Source organism: Salmo salar, chromosome 13 (assembly GCF_965601325.2).
Source record: "Salmo salar chromosome 13, fSalSal1, whole genome shotgun sequence".
Classification (NCBI taxonomy): domain Eukaryota; kingdom Metazoa; phylum Chordata; class Actinopteri; order Salmoniformes; family Salmonidae; genus Salmo; species Salmo salar.
In genome coordinates this window covers 38,882,072-38,898,801 of record NC_138303.1, presented here as the reverse complement: position 1 = coordinate 38,898,801, position 16,730 = coordinate 38,882,072, and the positions used below count along the sequence as shown (strand labels likewise).

General features: G+C 42.4%; 2 protein-coding genes across 8 annotated transcripts; one reads left to right on the top strand and one right to left on the bottom strand.

Annotated features, from left to right (window-relative positions):
• Positions 1–18: 18 nt before the first annotated feature.
• On the bottom strand, positions 19–5,476 carry LOC106567179 (zinc transporter ZIP5). Of its 4 annotated transcripts, none has more exons than XM_082960059.1 (12): positions 5,387–5,476; positions 5,195–5,282; positions 4,792–4,992; positions 4,202–4,464; positions 3,844–4,033; positions 3,461–3,638; positions 3,075–3,259; positions 2,267–2,395; positions 1,881–1,956; positions 1,542–1,772; positions 1,165–1,355; positions 19–927 (listed from the first exon to the last, which is right to left on the bottom strand). In XM_082960059.1, the coding sequence occupies exons 3-12, from the start codon at positions 4,978–4,980 to the stop codon at positions 778–780; spliced, it is 1,782 nt and encodes a 593-aa protein (XP_082816185.1). In that variant the 5' UTR covers positions 4,981–4,992; positions 5,195–5,282; positions 5,387–5,476; the 3' UTR covers positions 19–777. The 4 variants fall into 4 exon arrangements, with proteins under 4 accessions (XP_082816185.1, XP_082816186.1, XP_082816184.1 ...); XM_082960060.1 differs by having other exon boundaries at positions 5,195–5,270; positions 5,387–5,405; XM_082960058.1 differs by lacking the exons at positions 5,195–5,282; positions 5,387–5,476 and having other exon boundaries at positions 4,792–5,188.
• A 3,716-nt stretch (positions 5,477–9,192) lies between these two features.
• On the top strand, positions 9,193–14,502 carry rnf41 (ring finger protein 41). Of its 4 annotated transcripts, none has more exons than XM_014135563.3 (7): positions 9,193–9,481; positions 11,844–11,883; positions 12,168–12,283; positions 12,524–12,795; positions 13,216–13,351; positions 13,483–13,586; positions 13,854–14,502. In XM_014135563.3, exons 3-7 carry the CDS (start codon positions 12,194–12,196, stop codon positions 14,206–14,208), a joined length of 957 nt encoding a protein of 318 aa, XP_013991038.1. In that variant the 5' UTR covers positions 9,193–9,481; positions 11,844–11,883; positions 12,168–12,193; the 3' UTR covers positions 14,209–14,502.
• The last annotated feature ends 2,228 nt before the right edge of the window (positions 14,503–16,730 follow it).

Sequence of the window (16,730 nt, the reverse complement as noted above, 5' to 3'; positions counted from 1 at the left end):
GGAACGAGTGAGAAGTGCTCTGGATTCATGGCCAAATATAAAAGGGCCACCTTTATTGAATTGCTGACATGGCTATACAGTATTCAAGATTTAAAAAAGATTTAATTGGATATTGAAACTTCACATTCCTGTATGGTTCAACCACTGCAAATCAGTCTGAAATAATAGGATTAAGACTCACATTGATTTCAATCTCAAAATAAAATCAATGTTCATATAGAAACAGTAGAAAACAAGTTGCACAGTACATTTAGGAAGAAAAAAATCATAGGGTTCATAAAACATTTAAGCAAGCAAAATCAGTGTAGGGTCATTCTCTTGGCCATCTGGTCCTGCAAGGGTGATTTCCATGTGTTGTTCACACTAACCATCAAACTGTGTAGTCCAGTGTGGCTCAGTTGGTAGAGCATGGCGCTTGCAACACCAGGGTTGTGGGTTCGATTCTCACATGGGACAAGAAATGTATCTACTCAATACAAGAGCGTCTGCTTAATGTAAAATCTTGTGTCTTAGAGGATGCGTTTTACCCAATAATTGGGCAAGAGCTCAGAATTTGGCTGCCGGTGTAAACGCATCCAGAGTGCTCTAAAGTGAAGCTGGTACTTAATGATGTAATCTTAAATCATGTTTTTCAGGCCTTTAGTAGTAATGCAAATTACCACCCGGACCAAAGTCTACTCCGATAAGAAGTCATTTGGTATTGGCCAATTGCACTTCAGTTGAAAGAGTAACCAATCCAGTGGTTTAGAATCTGATCCACTCATATCCTTCATTGAATCAGACATCACCCAGGTTGAAGGCAATATGGTCCTCAAACAGAGCGATACACAGCATGATTGCACCCCCTGCCAACAAGCCTAGGTTCTGTAGCAGGAAGCGAGTCCAGGGTCCCATCGGGCCAGGATCACCATGAAGCATCTCAGGCAACTATTGAGCAAAAGGAGAAAATGACAAATGCAGCATTATTACGCTGACCAAATTAATAGACACAGTTGTCTGTAAAATGCCTTTTCACACTAAGCTGAGCTGTGCTGGCCTGGTTACGCAGCCACTATAGTTGCTGGAACCATGCTGAAAAGGAAATATCTGAACCAGCACAGTGCAGTTCATGTTGGCCCGATAATGTGAAAAGGGTGTGGAACTCCTTCCACCGTAGTGACTCACCATGTCAGCGAGGGCCACATAGAGGAAGACCCCAGCGGTGAGGGCGAGGATCCAGGGGGAGATGTGGGCTGACTGGTGGCCCAGGACAGAGCCAGTTAGCAAGCCCACAAAACCCAGTAGGGCTGATACAGCACTGAAGATAACCAGTCTACGAACAGGCCACCCTGCTCCCATCAGCACTGCCAGGTCACCTGCAAAGATAAACACAATGCATCAATTTCATAGTCTCATACTCATTACAGAGGTCTACCTGAAACGTTATAGTACCAGGCTTAAACTTTTGAAGGGCATGTCGATGTGCAATGCTTTTATGTGTTGCACCCATCTCTGTTTTTACATGCACCTCACAAAAAGGTGAGATGTTCATGTATACCTACCTAGCTCGTGAGGAAGCTCATGGCAGAACACAGCTATGGTGGTGCTGAGACCTCCAGCCAGACTCTGAGAGAATGCTGCACCAATGGCCAGTCCGTCAGTAAGGTTGTGTACCCCATCTCCCATAACCACCATCCACACCAAGCTTCCCATCCCAACCTGCTCCTGGCCAGGCGGGCTGTGTGAATGACCATGCTGCTCAGTGGAATGTGTCTGCTCAAGAACGGTGGGGCCTTAAGAACGGGAGAGATGAGAAAGATGTTTTACAATGCAACGGTTCAACTCTGCCAATACGGACATAAATGCTCTCAAAGTTACATAAGTATTACATTCCAACTCACTCTGCAGAGCAGTAAGCTCCCTCTCTGGGTCAGGATTTAGAGTGGTGTTCTGCTGCTTCCGCTTCCTCTTAACTTTCTGATGACAAAAAAAAATAATTTAAACATTCACATCAGCAATACAAGACTAAACAATTCCCTATTTTCCAACAAAAACAATATGACTTAGGGACAATCTCAATTGCATACACCTCGCGTCCTCGCTGCCTCAAAACCCATTGGAGGAGATGGTCAGAGGGGTGGGACCTCTGGCTTTCTCATCCAATGGATTTTGAGAAGGAGGCGAGGAGGACATAAGGAGTATGCAATTGAGAATCTCCCAATGACTACTATGCACAGTGTATCATAAAACAGTGGCACAACTTCTTTATTTTCGAAATCCAGCTAACCTTATAATGGGTCCTCAGTCCTAGAAGGCTCTCGAAGATGAAGAGGAGGTAGCACCCTCCCAGCACACAAAGGCCCTTCAGTATGGAGTCCTGTTGTTCAGAGTGGCTTGAGTGTGGCCCAGTCTTAGCCTGCAGGACACAGATAATACAAGACGGTTTTCATTCAACGCATTTCATTTTAGACTTATATTTACTACTAGATTTTACAACTTAACCCTCCATGACTAAACAGAGACAGTAGCACTGGTATGAACAGTGAGGGGAAAAAAGTATTTGATCCCCTGCTGATTTTGTACATTTGCCCACTGACAAAGAAATTATCAGTCTATAATTTTAATAGTAGGTTTATTTGAACAGTGAGAGACAGAATAACAAAAAAATCCAGAAAAGCTTTTTGGTCTTGGCCATGGTGGAGAGTTTGGAATCTGATTGATTGATTGCTTCTGTGGACAGGTGTCTTTTATACAGGTAACAAGCTGAGATTAGGAGCACTCCCTTTAAGAGTGTGCTCCTAATCTCAGCTCGTTACCTGTATAAAAGACACCTGGGAGCCAGAAATCTTTCTGATTGAGAGGGGGTCAAATACTTATTTCCCTCAATAAAATGCAAATCATTTTATAACATTTTTGACATGCGTTTTCCTGGATTTTTTTGTTGTTGTTATTCTGTCTCTCACTGTTAAAATAAACCTTACAATTATAGACTGATCATTTCTTTGTCAGTGGGCAAACGTACAAAATCAGCAGGGGATCAAATACTTTTCTCCCCTCACTGTATGTAGTGTTTGACAGTTTGGTAGGGTGTTTACATGAGGCAGGAGATGCAGCAGGGCATCTCCACACAGCGTCCCCACAGCCAAGGCTGTCATTGGACAGAGGAAGGAGCGTAGGCGGGCAGGGGGCAGAAGGGGAACCAGGCTCAAAGACAGCAGAGACGGCAGGCTGATCACAGCCAGAGCTAAGGAGCTCCATCCCAAAGCTGCGGGGGAAAAAACTAAATATTATATTGATTTTGATGTTGTATTCATTCTGCTTAAACAATAGGGTATTGTAGTTTCCATGGTTATGTTAAGTCTTAGTGTATCCTAACTGTTAAGTTATGCTCCAAGTTGTAAAAGGCTACATTGTTTTTTAAAACATCCTATATCGATAAATCATTCCCTCTCATAGTTGGTATCTAGTTTCATAAATGCACCTTTAAGGAAAGTCACACTCCTTTCTGACTCCGCCCCATCAGACTCTGGGTGGCGTAGACAAACACCACTTTCAATCTGGTACAGCAGAGCTGGGCACAGGAGGGTGAAGTGGGCAGGAGTGATGTGGGGTGCCTTTCCCAGACCGAAATTCCACAAGAGCTGAGTAACGTTCAGACACTGAAAAGGAAAGGGTTAAAAGAAACTTTATGTAAGGGGAATGTTTTGATAGTGGATTTTGTCATTAACTCCCTTTAAATAACAATGTCAAATAAAAACCTGAGGATAACATTTTGCCAAGAACAGTAAGCAGAATTGAGTTGTGAACTTTGTGCGTTTGGCACAAAACATTAACCAGATCAATTGTCTTTTATTGACTACTCACGTTCCCATGAAGATGCCTCTGAGTGGGGTGATTTGACACAAGGGAGTTAAACATTCCTTGGACAGGAATAGAGTGTGCAACAGGAGATGACCACGGAAGGACTTCTTCCTTAATCACATTATCAGATGATAATGTGGTGCCCTCTTTATACCTAGATCCAGCAGACCCTGATATCCCAGGCTGTGGGGTTCTTTCAGAGCGGGTTGAGAAGAAGAGGCAGTACAGTTTATTCAGGTGTCAGTGTGTAACTAACTATTCATAACCGGATGAGCACAAATGCTAAACTTCCCTACTTCAAAAGTGGCTGTATATCTCTAACAATCATGGGATCAAATCAGTTGTAATATCTGTATCTCACCTGGCTGTGTTTGCGGAGGAGGGTGGTTGAGTAGGTCTACTAGGACTAGGGGTGTCTGTTTCCTGATCGTCATGGTCATGAGATTGTGTATGAGGAGGGTGAGGTTGTGTCAAAGTGTTATGGTTGTGCCTCGATCCTCGATGGCTGATCCCCAACACACTGACCTGCCCTAGTCCCAGGCTGCCCAGTAACTTCTGCAGGCCCTTATAGGTCAGGGTCCCATTGTCTCCATACTGATGGAACAGACGCTGCAAGTAGAAGACCTGGGAAAAAAAGACAGGTATTTACAAGAGTAAATGGACAGCTGAAATTATCAGAAAGAGCAATAATCATCAGTGGTAAAATACTGACATTGTTAAACTATTAGAATAGGATATTTTATATTTTTAACAAAGCACAAAATAGATTTAGTGCTTTTGACAGCAGTGTCTCAAAGGTTAACTTGTGACCTTATCAACTCTAAATTACGTAATCTTCATAATATTGCTGTTAAATTGTTGTAGCACTGATCTATTGAGGCCAAATTCAGATATTTCAGAGGGCTGGAGACAATACAAACTGGTATAGCCTGTCTTCCACAATAGTCTCACCTGCTCTTCAAAAGCCTCATCTAAATGTTCAGATGTCGACCCCTCTTGTCGGCTTCCATTTGATATCCTGTCTGTCATATTCCCTGGTGTTTTCACTGTGCCACTGAGAGAAAGTTGCGCCCCTGCCCCAAACTCCAGCAGAGACAGACAGACAAATAGTCCTACTGCGAGCGTCAGTAGAGGTGACATCCTATAAATTAACTGCAAAAAAGGAATATGAAGAGGCAAGTTCATTAAAAATCAGGTACCGTGAAATGTCTCAATGACTCCTTCATGAATGTTGCCAGTTTGTTCGTCATTTAGTCCGCAAAATTGAAACTGTTACAGTTGCTGAATGCCAAACATTTTACAGGTCAGCGAACCTACAAAACCTGACATTTTCTGGGGCATACAGGCAACTCACGTGGGTTGTTCGTTGTTGCTTTCACCAGTCTCGAAATACATCTTATCTTGTCCTGCTGCTTAGAGGATTGAAGAGCCTGGGGGGAAGTCTTTTATTTTTTGGAGTTAATATTATAACGACTCGTTCATTTACAGCCGAGTCATGAAACAGATAAGAAAGGCCGCAAAGCATTGATAACAGCAATTGACCTACCTTCTCCAATGAAGCAGGCTGAATTGCTCAAGCCAAGGCTCATGAGAAATGTTCAAAACCTCAATATATCCATGTCCTGGTTAGAACAGAGTGGCAATAAAGAGAATGGCGTCTTTTTGTAGCCACTAATGGAGGCTAACTGTCATGTCTCGTTGGCCAAAGCAATGGGCAAATGAATGTTTTAGAAACGCCGAAGGTCTGTGTTAAACACAGGTTTAGGAGATCATATACGTTTATTTCTATGAGATCATCTTCATCAGTCAATTTTGAAGTATTTATGTAATCAAAACAAGAACATAAAGGATTCATAAAGGTCATGTTAATTGACTGATTATCTCAGAACAAAAACGCATAAGATCTCCTGTGCATGTTAACCTCAGACCTTAACCACACTGCTAACCTTATGCCTAACCATAACCTTAAAATTAAGACCAATGATCCAGAGGTAGAAAATACAAACTAATTTCAATTTTTTAGGACGGAAACAAGTTATACTCTTGTTTGTTCAGCCATTCCTATGGGGGGAAAGAATATCGTTTTGGGATAAACGCGAGAAAAATAAGGTCTGAGGTTAACACAGGTTTAGGAGATCATATACATTTTGAGAAGATGATCTCATAGACCGAAATGTATTCCTTTCAAGTTTTATTAGTCATATGTACGGGATACACATGGTATACACCGTCCAGTTAAATGCTTACTTGTAGGTTCCTTCTTGACAATGAAAAAACAATACAAAATAAGAAAAGATGATACAAACAAAGTAAATGGCTCAGTAAAATATAATAAACATTTTAGCATAAGTATAATACAATATAATATTGTCCAATATTTGCACGTGTTATGGGGAAGGGGGGATTGGAAGGCAAGTGTTTAAATTCTGCAGTATTTAGCAATCATAATAAGAGTCTAGTAGTAGCAGTTGTGATGTGTGTGTAGCATAAACGTATGTGTGGAGAATCTAAGCAGGTGGTCAGTCCAGTTCAAGTGTTCAGCAGTCTGATGGCTTGTAGATAGAAACTGTCTCAGAGCCTGTTGGTATCAGGCTTCATGTTCTGATAATGTCTGCCCGACGGTAAGGGAGTGAACAGCTCGTGGCTGGGGTTTGTGGGGTCCTTGATGATGCTGTCCTCAGGCACCATTTCGAGTAGATGTCCTGGATGGGTGGGAGCATGGGCTGTCTTCACCACCCGCTGGAGGGCCTTGCTGTCATGGACGGAGTAATTCCCATACCAGGCCGTGATGCTACCGTTCAGGATGCTCTCGATGATGCAGCGGTAGTATTTGGAGAGGATCCTGGTTGGCATGCCAAATTTCTTCAGCCACCTTAGTAAGTAGAGTAGTGGTGGTGCTGGTCAAGTTCTCGGTGATGTGGATGCCAAGGAACTTCAAACTACTGACTTTCTTTACTGCAGTCCCGTTGATCGGGGAATGTTCCATCGTCTGCTTCCTGAAGTCAACAATAAACTCCTTTGTTTTGCTGACATTGAGGGAGAGGTTGGTGTCCTGGCACCACAATGCCAGTTCACTTACCTTTACCTCCTCCCTAAAGGCTGACTTGTCATTGTTGTTTATCAGGCCTACAACCATGGTGTTGTCAGCAAACTTGATGATGGAGTTGGTGTTGTGCAAAGCCACGCAGTCATGGGTGAACAGGGAGTACATCAGAGGACTGAGGACACACCCCTGGGGGGCCCCTGTGTTAAGAGTCAGTGTGGAGGTGGTGTTGTTGAATCCAATTGCAAGATCCAGTTGCAGAGGGAGGTGTACAGACCCAGGGCTCTGAGCTTGGTGTCGAGCTTGTAGGGAACAATAGTGTTGAATGCTGAACTGTAGTCAATGAACACCATTCTCACATAGGTGTTCCTCTTGTCCATATGCGTTACAGCCATGTGAATAGCAATGGAAATGGCATCTTACGTGGATCTATTGGAGTGGTAGGCAAATTTGAGTGGGTCCAGTGTGCTCTTATGCTGGCCTTTATGTGGGTCATGACCAGCATCTCAAAGCCCTTCATGATGAACGGTGTAAGTGTGATGGGGCTGTCATCATGAAGTGCTTTGAGGTTGGACATGTCCCAGAGGGCCAGACGGTGGTAGGCCTGATCACCGACGACGATGAGATAGCCTATAGGGAGGAGGTCAGAGGCCTGGCAGTGTGGTGCCAAGACAACAACCTCTTCCTCAACGTCAGCAAGACAAAGGAGCTGATCGTGGACTACAGGAAACGTAGGGCCCGAGCACGCCCCCATTCACATCGACAGGGATGTAGTGGACCGGGTTGAGAGCTTTAAGTTCCTCAGTGTCCACATCACTAAGGATCTATCATGGCCCAAACACACCAACAAAGTCATGAAGAGGGCTAGACAACACCTCTACCCCATTAGGAGGATGAAAAGATTTGGCATGGACCCGTAAATCCTCAAAAAGTTCTACAGTTGCACCATTGAGAGCATCTTGACTGGCTGCATCACCGCTTGGTATGGCAACTCCTTGGCATCCGACCGCAAGGCACTACAGAGGGTAGTGCAAACGGCCTAGTACATCACTGGTGACAAGCTCCCGGCCATCCAGAACATCTATACCAGGCAGTATCGGATGAAGGCTCTAAAAATGTACAAAGACTCCAGCCACCCAAGTCATATACTGTTCTCTCTGCTACCGCACGGCAAGCGGTACCGATGCACCAAGTCTGGAACCAACAGGACCCTGAACAGCTACTACCCCCAAGCCATACAACTGCTAAATAGTTAGCTAAAAGTAGCAGCAGCGTATGTCACTATTTAACTATCTGTCACTTTATTCCTAGTTATATGTACATATCTACTTCAATTAACTTGTACCCCTGCACATAGACTCAGTACTGGTACCCCTTGTATATAGCCAAGTTATCGTTACTCATTGTGTATCTATCATTACTTTTACGTGTTTTACTTTTCTATTATTTCTCTTTTTTATTTCTCTCTGCATTGTTGGGAAGGGCCTGTAAGTAAGCATTTCACTGTTAGTCCATGTCTGTTGTTTATGACGCATGTGACAAGTAAAATGTGATTTGATTTGACAAGTGTTGAGTTGATTGAATTTTCACAAAAAGAATAGTCTAATTCTCGCAACCTTTCTGGTGATAGGCCTACTGTATGCAAGTCGTTATCACTTAAATGTTGAAGAATACATTACAGGTAAATATTAAAATCTCTTAATGAAAGACAGGGATGAGTAGGCCTAATGGGATAATAGATTATGAGTCGGACGATGATAATCAGAAAAGTCCAAAGAGGAGAATTCTGTCTTGAACCCCAGAGCCAGTCTTTGCTGGTTCATCTACGTCCCATGGGAGCCAAACTATGATGGTGGTCTAGACCCAGGCCTGACAAGAGGCATAGTCACCTTCACACAAAAAAGAGAACACAAAGGACAGTGATCAGTACAGAGGACAGTGACCCAAATAGGTAGTCTTGCAAGGGACCTTAGGAGTCAGTCACTTCCACAGGAAGCACCGAAGGGCCTCAAGCTTGAGGGCCCACATCCAATGACCTACGTTGAATTACAAACCAGATTTAGTGATAATGGTCCCCACGATGAAATCGAGGACTGTGGATCTTTCTCCATCCCCATTCGTTTGTGTGTTAGTCACACGCGATATTTGACAGCACTGTCCCGATTTGGAAGAAACTTGGGGGAGTGATGCGTCTTGCCATAGCGATCCTGCATGTACAAAATTTAACTGATTGGCCCAAGTCCGGAGCTATATAGTAATTAACTGAAACGTGTTAGTCACACGCGATATTTCACTTGGCTCAAGGGGGGGCGCTGCACCATTCGTGGGGGACGACATGTTCACTGTTGCCTTGTTTTTATTTTCAATAATATCAACAGATTTTTTTTTATACAATTAGTTTTCTTACATTTTTTTAAAATATCATTTGATTTCAATCATCTCTGACGCCCCCCTGTCGGGTTGAGGAGGCGGAGTGGCTTGCTTACTAAACCAGCAACAACCTACTTAGGCTAGCTGATGTGGCTGGAGGCTAGCTAACTGTCAGCAGAGGTGAAATTACGGAAATTGTCGCAATCATTTTGCTTGCTCTTCAAGGACGTAAGTGGTTATTCCCGATAACAGAATATTTTATTTGAAAAAGGGTTACAGTAAGAACGTTAGCAAGTCAACAAGAGCGTGCTGATATAGCCAACAGTTGGCCTAGCAAGCCAGTCAGCTACAGTGCTAGCTAGGCTAGCCATCACTAGATCAACCTATCTAGCTAGTTGGCTTTACTTATTTTCTAAACTAAGAAACGAACGTTGACTCTCTTTGATGGCAGCTTGCTAACGAACGTTAGTATAACTCACATGTATAAGCTGCAGCTTTGCAGGTCTGTTAGACTGCTAACTAACTAGCTAGCTAGCTTGAGCTGGTTAGCTATCGCATTTCATTAAAGCCAGTCTGTAAAGTGTCCTATAATTTCAGCTAGATATAAGAGAATATCTTATTTAACCATCCCTCCCCAGTCTGCTGTGTAGTGTTGCTGCCTGCCATACTGAATATGTCACAAGTCAGCTGGAGGCTAGGCAGCGAGGGTTTAAAGCAGAGATGTTCTCCATTTGATTGTTTAGGCTACAGTCTATCATCTATGGTAGCTAGTTGTGATTACACTATTGTGTTAATCAGCAGGCTCGTAGTCACCACCCAGAAAACAGGGCCTAGTCAGATCAAACTATGAAATGCCCTGTCTCTTCATCCTCAGTATGCCAAAGCAGCATCTGCAACCAAGGTTGGAAATTAACACCCGCCAAATGTTGTCATTCGCGGGGTAAGAATGTCTATTTCACCGGCCACGTTGGCGGGTGGTCACAGAGCATTTGGGAAGTGTTTTAAATCCAAAACCCACATGTAGAAATTGGCCGTTTTGACAAGAAATACTACCAAAGTGTGACATTGTCCTCGCGTTTCTTAGCCAGTTACATCGTTTTGTTCACACGTTAGGTTGTTTTTCAATGTTACTTTGAGTTTGCTGCAACTGTCTGCAGCTAGGAAGACGTCGTAGTTGGTGATTTTTGTTGGTCACAGACAAGTGCTCAAGTTACCACGGTAACGGCCCGTCCCTTAAAGGGTTAGCTAAAATGTTTTGTCTTTTTAAACACTTTTTTGATATTTTTATTTAACTAGGCAAGTCAATTAAGAACAAATTCTTATTTACAATGACGGTCAAACTCGGACAACGCTGGGCCAATTGTGCGCAGCCCTATGGAACTCCCAATCACGGGCCAGATGTGATACCGCCTGGATTCGAACCAGGGACTGTAGTAGCGCCTTTTGCACTGAGATGCAGTGCCTTATTAGACCACTGCGCCACCCGGGAGCAAATCTCACCTAATGATTGAGCATGGATAACTCCCAAAAAACTGTTATACATAGTCATTAAAACACTCAAATACATTAATTGCTCTCCTAGATTTATTTGTGTGCTTCTGTATGTTTACATAGGAGAACAAAATGTCAGCATAGAGCCCTGAACAATCATAATACATAAGTTGTATCACTCAGCTGTTTGTGGCAGAACTGTTTCTCTATTTTTACTGTTGTATCTAAAAACATTTTTTAAGTAACATTATTTTATTTGAAAATGTAAAAAAATATATATCCACATACAAACGACAACAGACAGACGCACACAAACATCCACAATATAACTCCTGCCCAGATCCCCATGCTCACACCCCCATATCCAGCGCCTGCATCATTCTCCGCCACATGGCCTCAAACCGCACCATTTGGTTTTTTCTCTCTATTACCCACGCACTTTCAACATTTTAGATAATAAGCATTTGACATTTCCATTGTATTAAAGATGGAGGACTGGTTGATTTCCATTTTTTTAAGTGCATGTTTTTTTCAAGCTAATTGACAAGAAAAGTAGCGTTCAACCCATATCTCACTGCACACTCATATGCCATATCTTGAAATATGCAGACAGATGGATTAAAGGTACATTTAGATTGTAATACTAAATTATTTATTTTAACGTACATTGGTTATTAAAAGACACAGGTCACAAATGTAATGATATATATCCCATTATTTCTTATTAGTAATACATTTCTTGTTTTAGAAACGATAGAAAGCATGCTCATCCATTTTTTCTGTGGTGATTTTTGGTGTAATTATAGTGAAAATAATGTTTTGACTGGTAAGAAATCTGAGTGACTGTTAAAAAATATATATATATCTACCTGCCACAGTGGCTGGCGGACCATAAAGTTAATTTCCCACCCTGGCTGCAGCCCCAAGGATTGTAATTGCGGAGTTTCAAACCATACTGTACTGTCTTTGGTTTAAGTTCTGTGTCATTGCCATGATACCATTTCTAAGTAAATGCCTAGAAAGTTAGGCTTATGTGTCTGATTGTGTCTGTCTCCCAATACAATGTCTCATCAAAGCCACTCCATGTGACCTTTGACAGTCCTGCTGAATGGGAGAAATGAGGGCCATTTGTGAGTGAGGTAATGGCACTGCTTTTCTGTTTTCTCACTAGTTCTCTCAAACTACTGGTTTGAGCCACTCAACATTGTTTAGCATGAGGATATAGCTGAGGTTGTTTACGATGCTAAAAATATGGTAACAACAAGGCTTGACCTTGAAGTTATGTTCATTGCACAGGATGGGTTATGTTTGTTTTGCTGCATTGCTTTTGCAGATATGCCATAAACAGTCCTCTAGACAGGTTTGCATTGTGAAATGGATTTTCTCCAGGCAGTGACTCACCTACCCGGCTTGTATTCTGCAGAAACTTGTGTGTCTCAGTGATGTGCCATGGGGTATGATGTCACCAGGTTCCAAGGGGAGGTGGATGAAGACTTGCTGTGTCCCATCTGCAGCATGGTACTGGAGGAGCCAGTGCAGGTTAGTGCCCTACATTTCCCTCTTCCCTTCTCAGCCAGGCCATGCAAGGAATTGTTAATCCCTTTTATCAATTTAATTAAGATTTTTTTGTAATAAAAATAAAACTTTCCTCTCAGCTAGTCACCTATTTCTGGGATAAAGACCTACTGATTTAATTCTTATTTTTCATACAAAACAAGCTTATTTCCCCCTACCTCTTTACCCTTCTCCATCTCCTCTCATTATTTCTTTCATGTGTAGGCCCCGCACTGTGAACATGCTTTCTGCAACGCCTGCATCACCCAGTGGTTCAATCAGCAGCAGATCTGTCCTGTGGACCGCACCGTGGTGACACTGGCTCACCTCCGGCCCGTGCCCCGCATCATGCGCAACATGCTCTCCAAACTCCAGATTGCTTGTGACAACGCTGGCTTCGGCTGCACAGCCACACTGCGGCTAGATCAACTGCAGTCTCACCTGAAGGACTGTGAGCACAACCCCAAAAGGCCCATCAACTGTGAGGAGGGCTGTGGGTGAGTCACCTTAGAGCACATTACACAGCAGAGTAGAACAGACCGGCCAGAATGAAAAACATGGCTATGACTTTTGAGTTCCTGGGCATGCCGCACCACCACTGCAGAATGTGACAGTATCTAGTCTTGTAGTGGTCTCTAGAGTGGGGGCTCCCGCTGGCACAGCGGTCTTAGGCACTGCATCTCAGGGCTAGAGGCGTCAATACAGACTCTGGTTCGATTCCAGGCTGTATCACAATCACGTGATTGGGAGTCCCATAGGGCAGCTCACAATTGGCCCAGCGTCATCCAGGTTAGGGTTTGTTTGGGGTAGGCCGTCAGTTAAGAACAAATTCTTATATACAAACTTGCCTATTTAAATACTATACAAATCGAGTGATCTAGTGGCTTTAGTTTCAAAAGGTCACACTTTCTCTACAGGTTAGAGATGCCAAAAGATGAGATGTGCAACCACAACTGCATCAAGCACTTACGTGGCGTGGTACAGCAGCAGCAGACCAAGATCTCTGAACTGGAGAAGAATGCTGTAGAGCACAAGCACCAGCTGGGGGAACAAGTAAACAGACGCGCGCACACACACACACACACAGCGCACAAACATATGCGAATGCGTAATTCATAAAAATCCATTAGTGCTCTGTTCCTCAAAGGTCAGGAATATAATCTGTCTGTGTCTTTCTCTGTAAGAAACGGGACATCCAGCTGCTAAAAGCCTACATGAGAGCAATACGCAGCACCAACCCCAACATGCAGAACCTGGAGGAGAGCATTGAGTACAACGAGATCCTGGAGTGAGTTTACTCTCCTGTTCCCCTGGCCCTGTCCTTTTAGGATATTTTGACATAGTTTCAGCATTTTATTTCAGCAAGCGTCATCCATTTACTGTGTTTTGGATATTGTTTGTTTAAATTATCAATGTGTACAACCACTTAAATCACCCTGAACTTAATCAAATTTAATAAATCCCTTTTTTATATCAGCAGTATTGTCACAAAGTGCTTTAGAGCTATAAAAAAAAAAAATCCCTATTCCCCATCTCACCTGTTCCTTTCCAACAGATGGGTCAACTCCCTCCAACCTGCACGGGTGACACGCTGGGGCGGGATGATCTCCACGCCAGACGCAGTTCTCCAGGCGGTCATCAAGCGTTCACTCATCGACAGCGGCTGTCCTCTGTCCATCGTTAACGACCTGATTGAGAATGCCCACGAGCGCAACTGGCCGCAGGGCCTGGCCACGCTGGAGACGCGGCAGATGAACCGGCGTTACTACGAGAACTACGTTGCCAAGCGGATCCCTGGGAAACAGGCGGTGGTGTTGATGGCCTGTGAGAATCAACACATGGGAGAGGACATGATCCTAGAGCCTGGCCTGGTCATGATCTTTGCCCATGGGGTGGAGGAGATCTTATAAGAACGCAAGGAGGGAAGGAGATTTTCTAAGAAATTAGCCAACATTAGGAGAATGTCTAGTGTAGTTTGGCAGAGAGGAGTGCAGACATTTATGTCAGGGATTTATTCCTCCAAAAAAAAAAAAATACTCCTCTCTAAAAACATACAAATTATGGGTCTATTTCCCGATGGGAAAAAAATATATGAAAATACACACATTCAACTTATCAGGTGCAGGACAGAAGAACGAATCAAAGAAAAAAGAAATGGTATGCTCCCATGGTGATGTAATCAGACCCTAAAGAAAGACAATGTTTTGATCCCTGAAGATCCAACTCGGATCGAAACATTGTCTTTTTGCGTCTGATTAAATCATCATGGGAGCATACCAGAGTGGCAGACATCTTTCTTTTTTTTTTTCAATTTCACAATGGTTATGTAAATGTTTGTCTCTTGAAAGATGAAAGTGAAAAGGGGGGGGGGGGGGGGGGGGGGATTAAGCAGAATGGAAGATCGGAAAGGATCCTAAAATGACCAGAAGAGGAGTATTACTTACATATGAGCTTAATATCTTTGCCTTAAAAGGACATTTCCAAAAATACACCTGGAAAAAGAACATAACTGATAATAACCAGGATATTCTAAGATGGAATGTTTACAACAGTCACATAATGTGCTATTAAAAGCTTTGTCTGATCTTCTAAGTTTCTCTAGATTCCCCCATCATACATTGTTGTGTAAATAAATGAGCATAAAAATTATGTAAATACAAATATTATATTGAAGAAATATACACTCTCTAGCTATTCTTCTGATACAATAATTAGACAATGTGATTTTTGTCCGTTGGTTTCCATCTGCATTCACACAGGAAGCACAATTCTGATTTATTTTCCCACTAATTGGTCTTTTGGCCAATCAGATCTTTTCACATCAGATCATTTTCAGAGCAGATCTGATTGGTCAAAAGACTAATTAGTGGGAAACGATCAGAATTGGGCTATCTGTGTAAACATAGGCCATGTGTTTCAGGATGCTACCTTTGGACATGTTTTGCTCGCTCCAGCATTGTTTTTTGTGAATATGTCATGATGTTTAGCTTATTTTCTTGTGCCATGCATTTTATTTATTTATTTGGAAGACTATGCTTGAAAATGTTTTCGTGTTATGTAAATACAGTTAAGCTCATAATTGTCCTTTTGCTTCTGTTGTACATAGTCAACATAAAGTTGGGTCCAAATGACATTAAACGTTTGGGATGTAACATTGTGTAGCCTAATCTGTTTTATTTCAATCATGATTGAAGCTTCTATGTGGGTTTTTTTTTAAATTTACATAACTATTATCTAAAGGCTTTTAATAACTGAATGAAACTAAAGTAACAAATGAAAAGGGACTTGATCTAAAGACAGGGAGTACAAAAAAACATCAATGGTGGAAAAAGTACTACATTTTCATACTTGAGTAAATGTAAATGCTAAACAGCAAATTCCTAGTATTAAGCAAACCAGACGGCACAATTTCCTTTTTTAAATTTTTATTTACGGACAGCCAGGTGCACACTCCAACACTCAGACATAATTTACAAACGCAGTATTTGTGTTTGGTGAGTCCGCCAGATCAGAAGTAGTAAGGATGACAGTGCGTTATATTGATAGGTGTGTTAATTACACCATATTTATGTCCTGCCTGAGCATTCGAAATGTAGCGAGTACTTTTGGGTGCCAGGGAAAATGTATGGGAGTATAAAGTACATATTTTCTTTAGAAATGTAGTGGAGTAAAAGTTGTCAAAAATAGAAATAGTTAAGTACAGATACCCCAAAAAACAACTTAAGTAGTACTTTCAAGTTTTTTACTTAGTTACTTTACACCACTGACAAACATTTGGAAATTAACTTCATGTTACTTTGTTTGTGTCACCATAATGTACAAACGTGTCAATTAAATGAAGATCAATTTGGATTGTGAAACTTTTGTTCTGTATTCTATCTTTTGTTCCTGTCATTCTGTCATTTTTTTATGTTTTGTGTCATTTTCTCTTTTGAGCTGTGGGGTGTACAGACAAAAATAAATACAATTGCAATTGTGATACTCATGGTACTGTTTTCTTACGGTATTAAGTCACTCCTATTTCCAAGCAGGGACTCATACATCAATGGTTTCTGATCATTAGGGGTCTAAGCAGCAGTCTATCTGGCAGCTCCTCGTCTGTCTCCCCACACAAACACCCACATGGTCAGTACAGTCATTGTGTATAGTATGTCTACAGCAGCAGTGTCCGCTGAGCTCTGGCCAGCAGCCCATACTCTATTGAGGACTTTACTTTTAAATCCTTCCCTTTGTTGTGAATGGATGGAATGCCATGTGCTTTGCCAAATGGCATGTTTTTGTTATTGTGCCTGAAAATCCTCTGATTCATTATCTGGTGTTCAATGATCCAGGCTGAATCACATCCGGCTGGGATTGGGAGTCCCATAGGGCGGCACACAATTGTCCCAGCGTCATCCTGGTTTGGCCGGGGTTGGCCGTCATTGTAAATAAG

Excerpts from the sequence above, each read along its gene's own strand:
- LOC106567179 (XM_082960058.1), bottom strand. The coding sequence starts at position 5,025 with ATGAACTTGCCTCTTCATATTCCTTTTTTGCAGTTAATTTATAGGATG. Across the intron at positions 4,465-4,791 it reads ATGAGGCTTTTGAAGAGCAG|GTCTTCTACTTGCAGCGTCT; the intron begins GTGAGACTATTG and ends TTTTTTTCCCAG. Across the intron at positions 3,260-3,460 it reads GAGTGTGACTTTCCTTAAAG|TTTTTTCCCCCGCAGCTTTG; the intron begins GTGCATTTATGA and ends TATAATATTTAG.
- rnf41 (XM_014135563.3), top strand. The coding sequence starts at position 12,194 with ATGGGGTATGATGTCACCAGGTTCCAAGGGGAGGTGGATGAAGACTTG. Across the intron at positions 12,796-13,215 it reads AACTGTGAGGAGGGCTGTGG|GTTAGAGATGCCAAAAGATG; the intron begins GTGAGTCACCTT and ends CTTTCTCTACAG. Across the intron at positions 13,352-13,482 it reads AGCACCAGCTGGGGGAACAA|AAACGGGACATCCAGCTGCT; the intron begins GTAAACAGACGC and ends TTTCTCTGTAAG.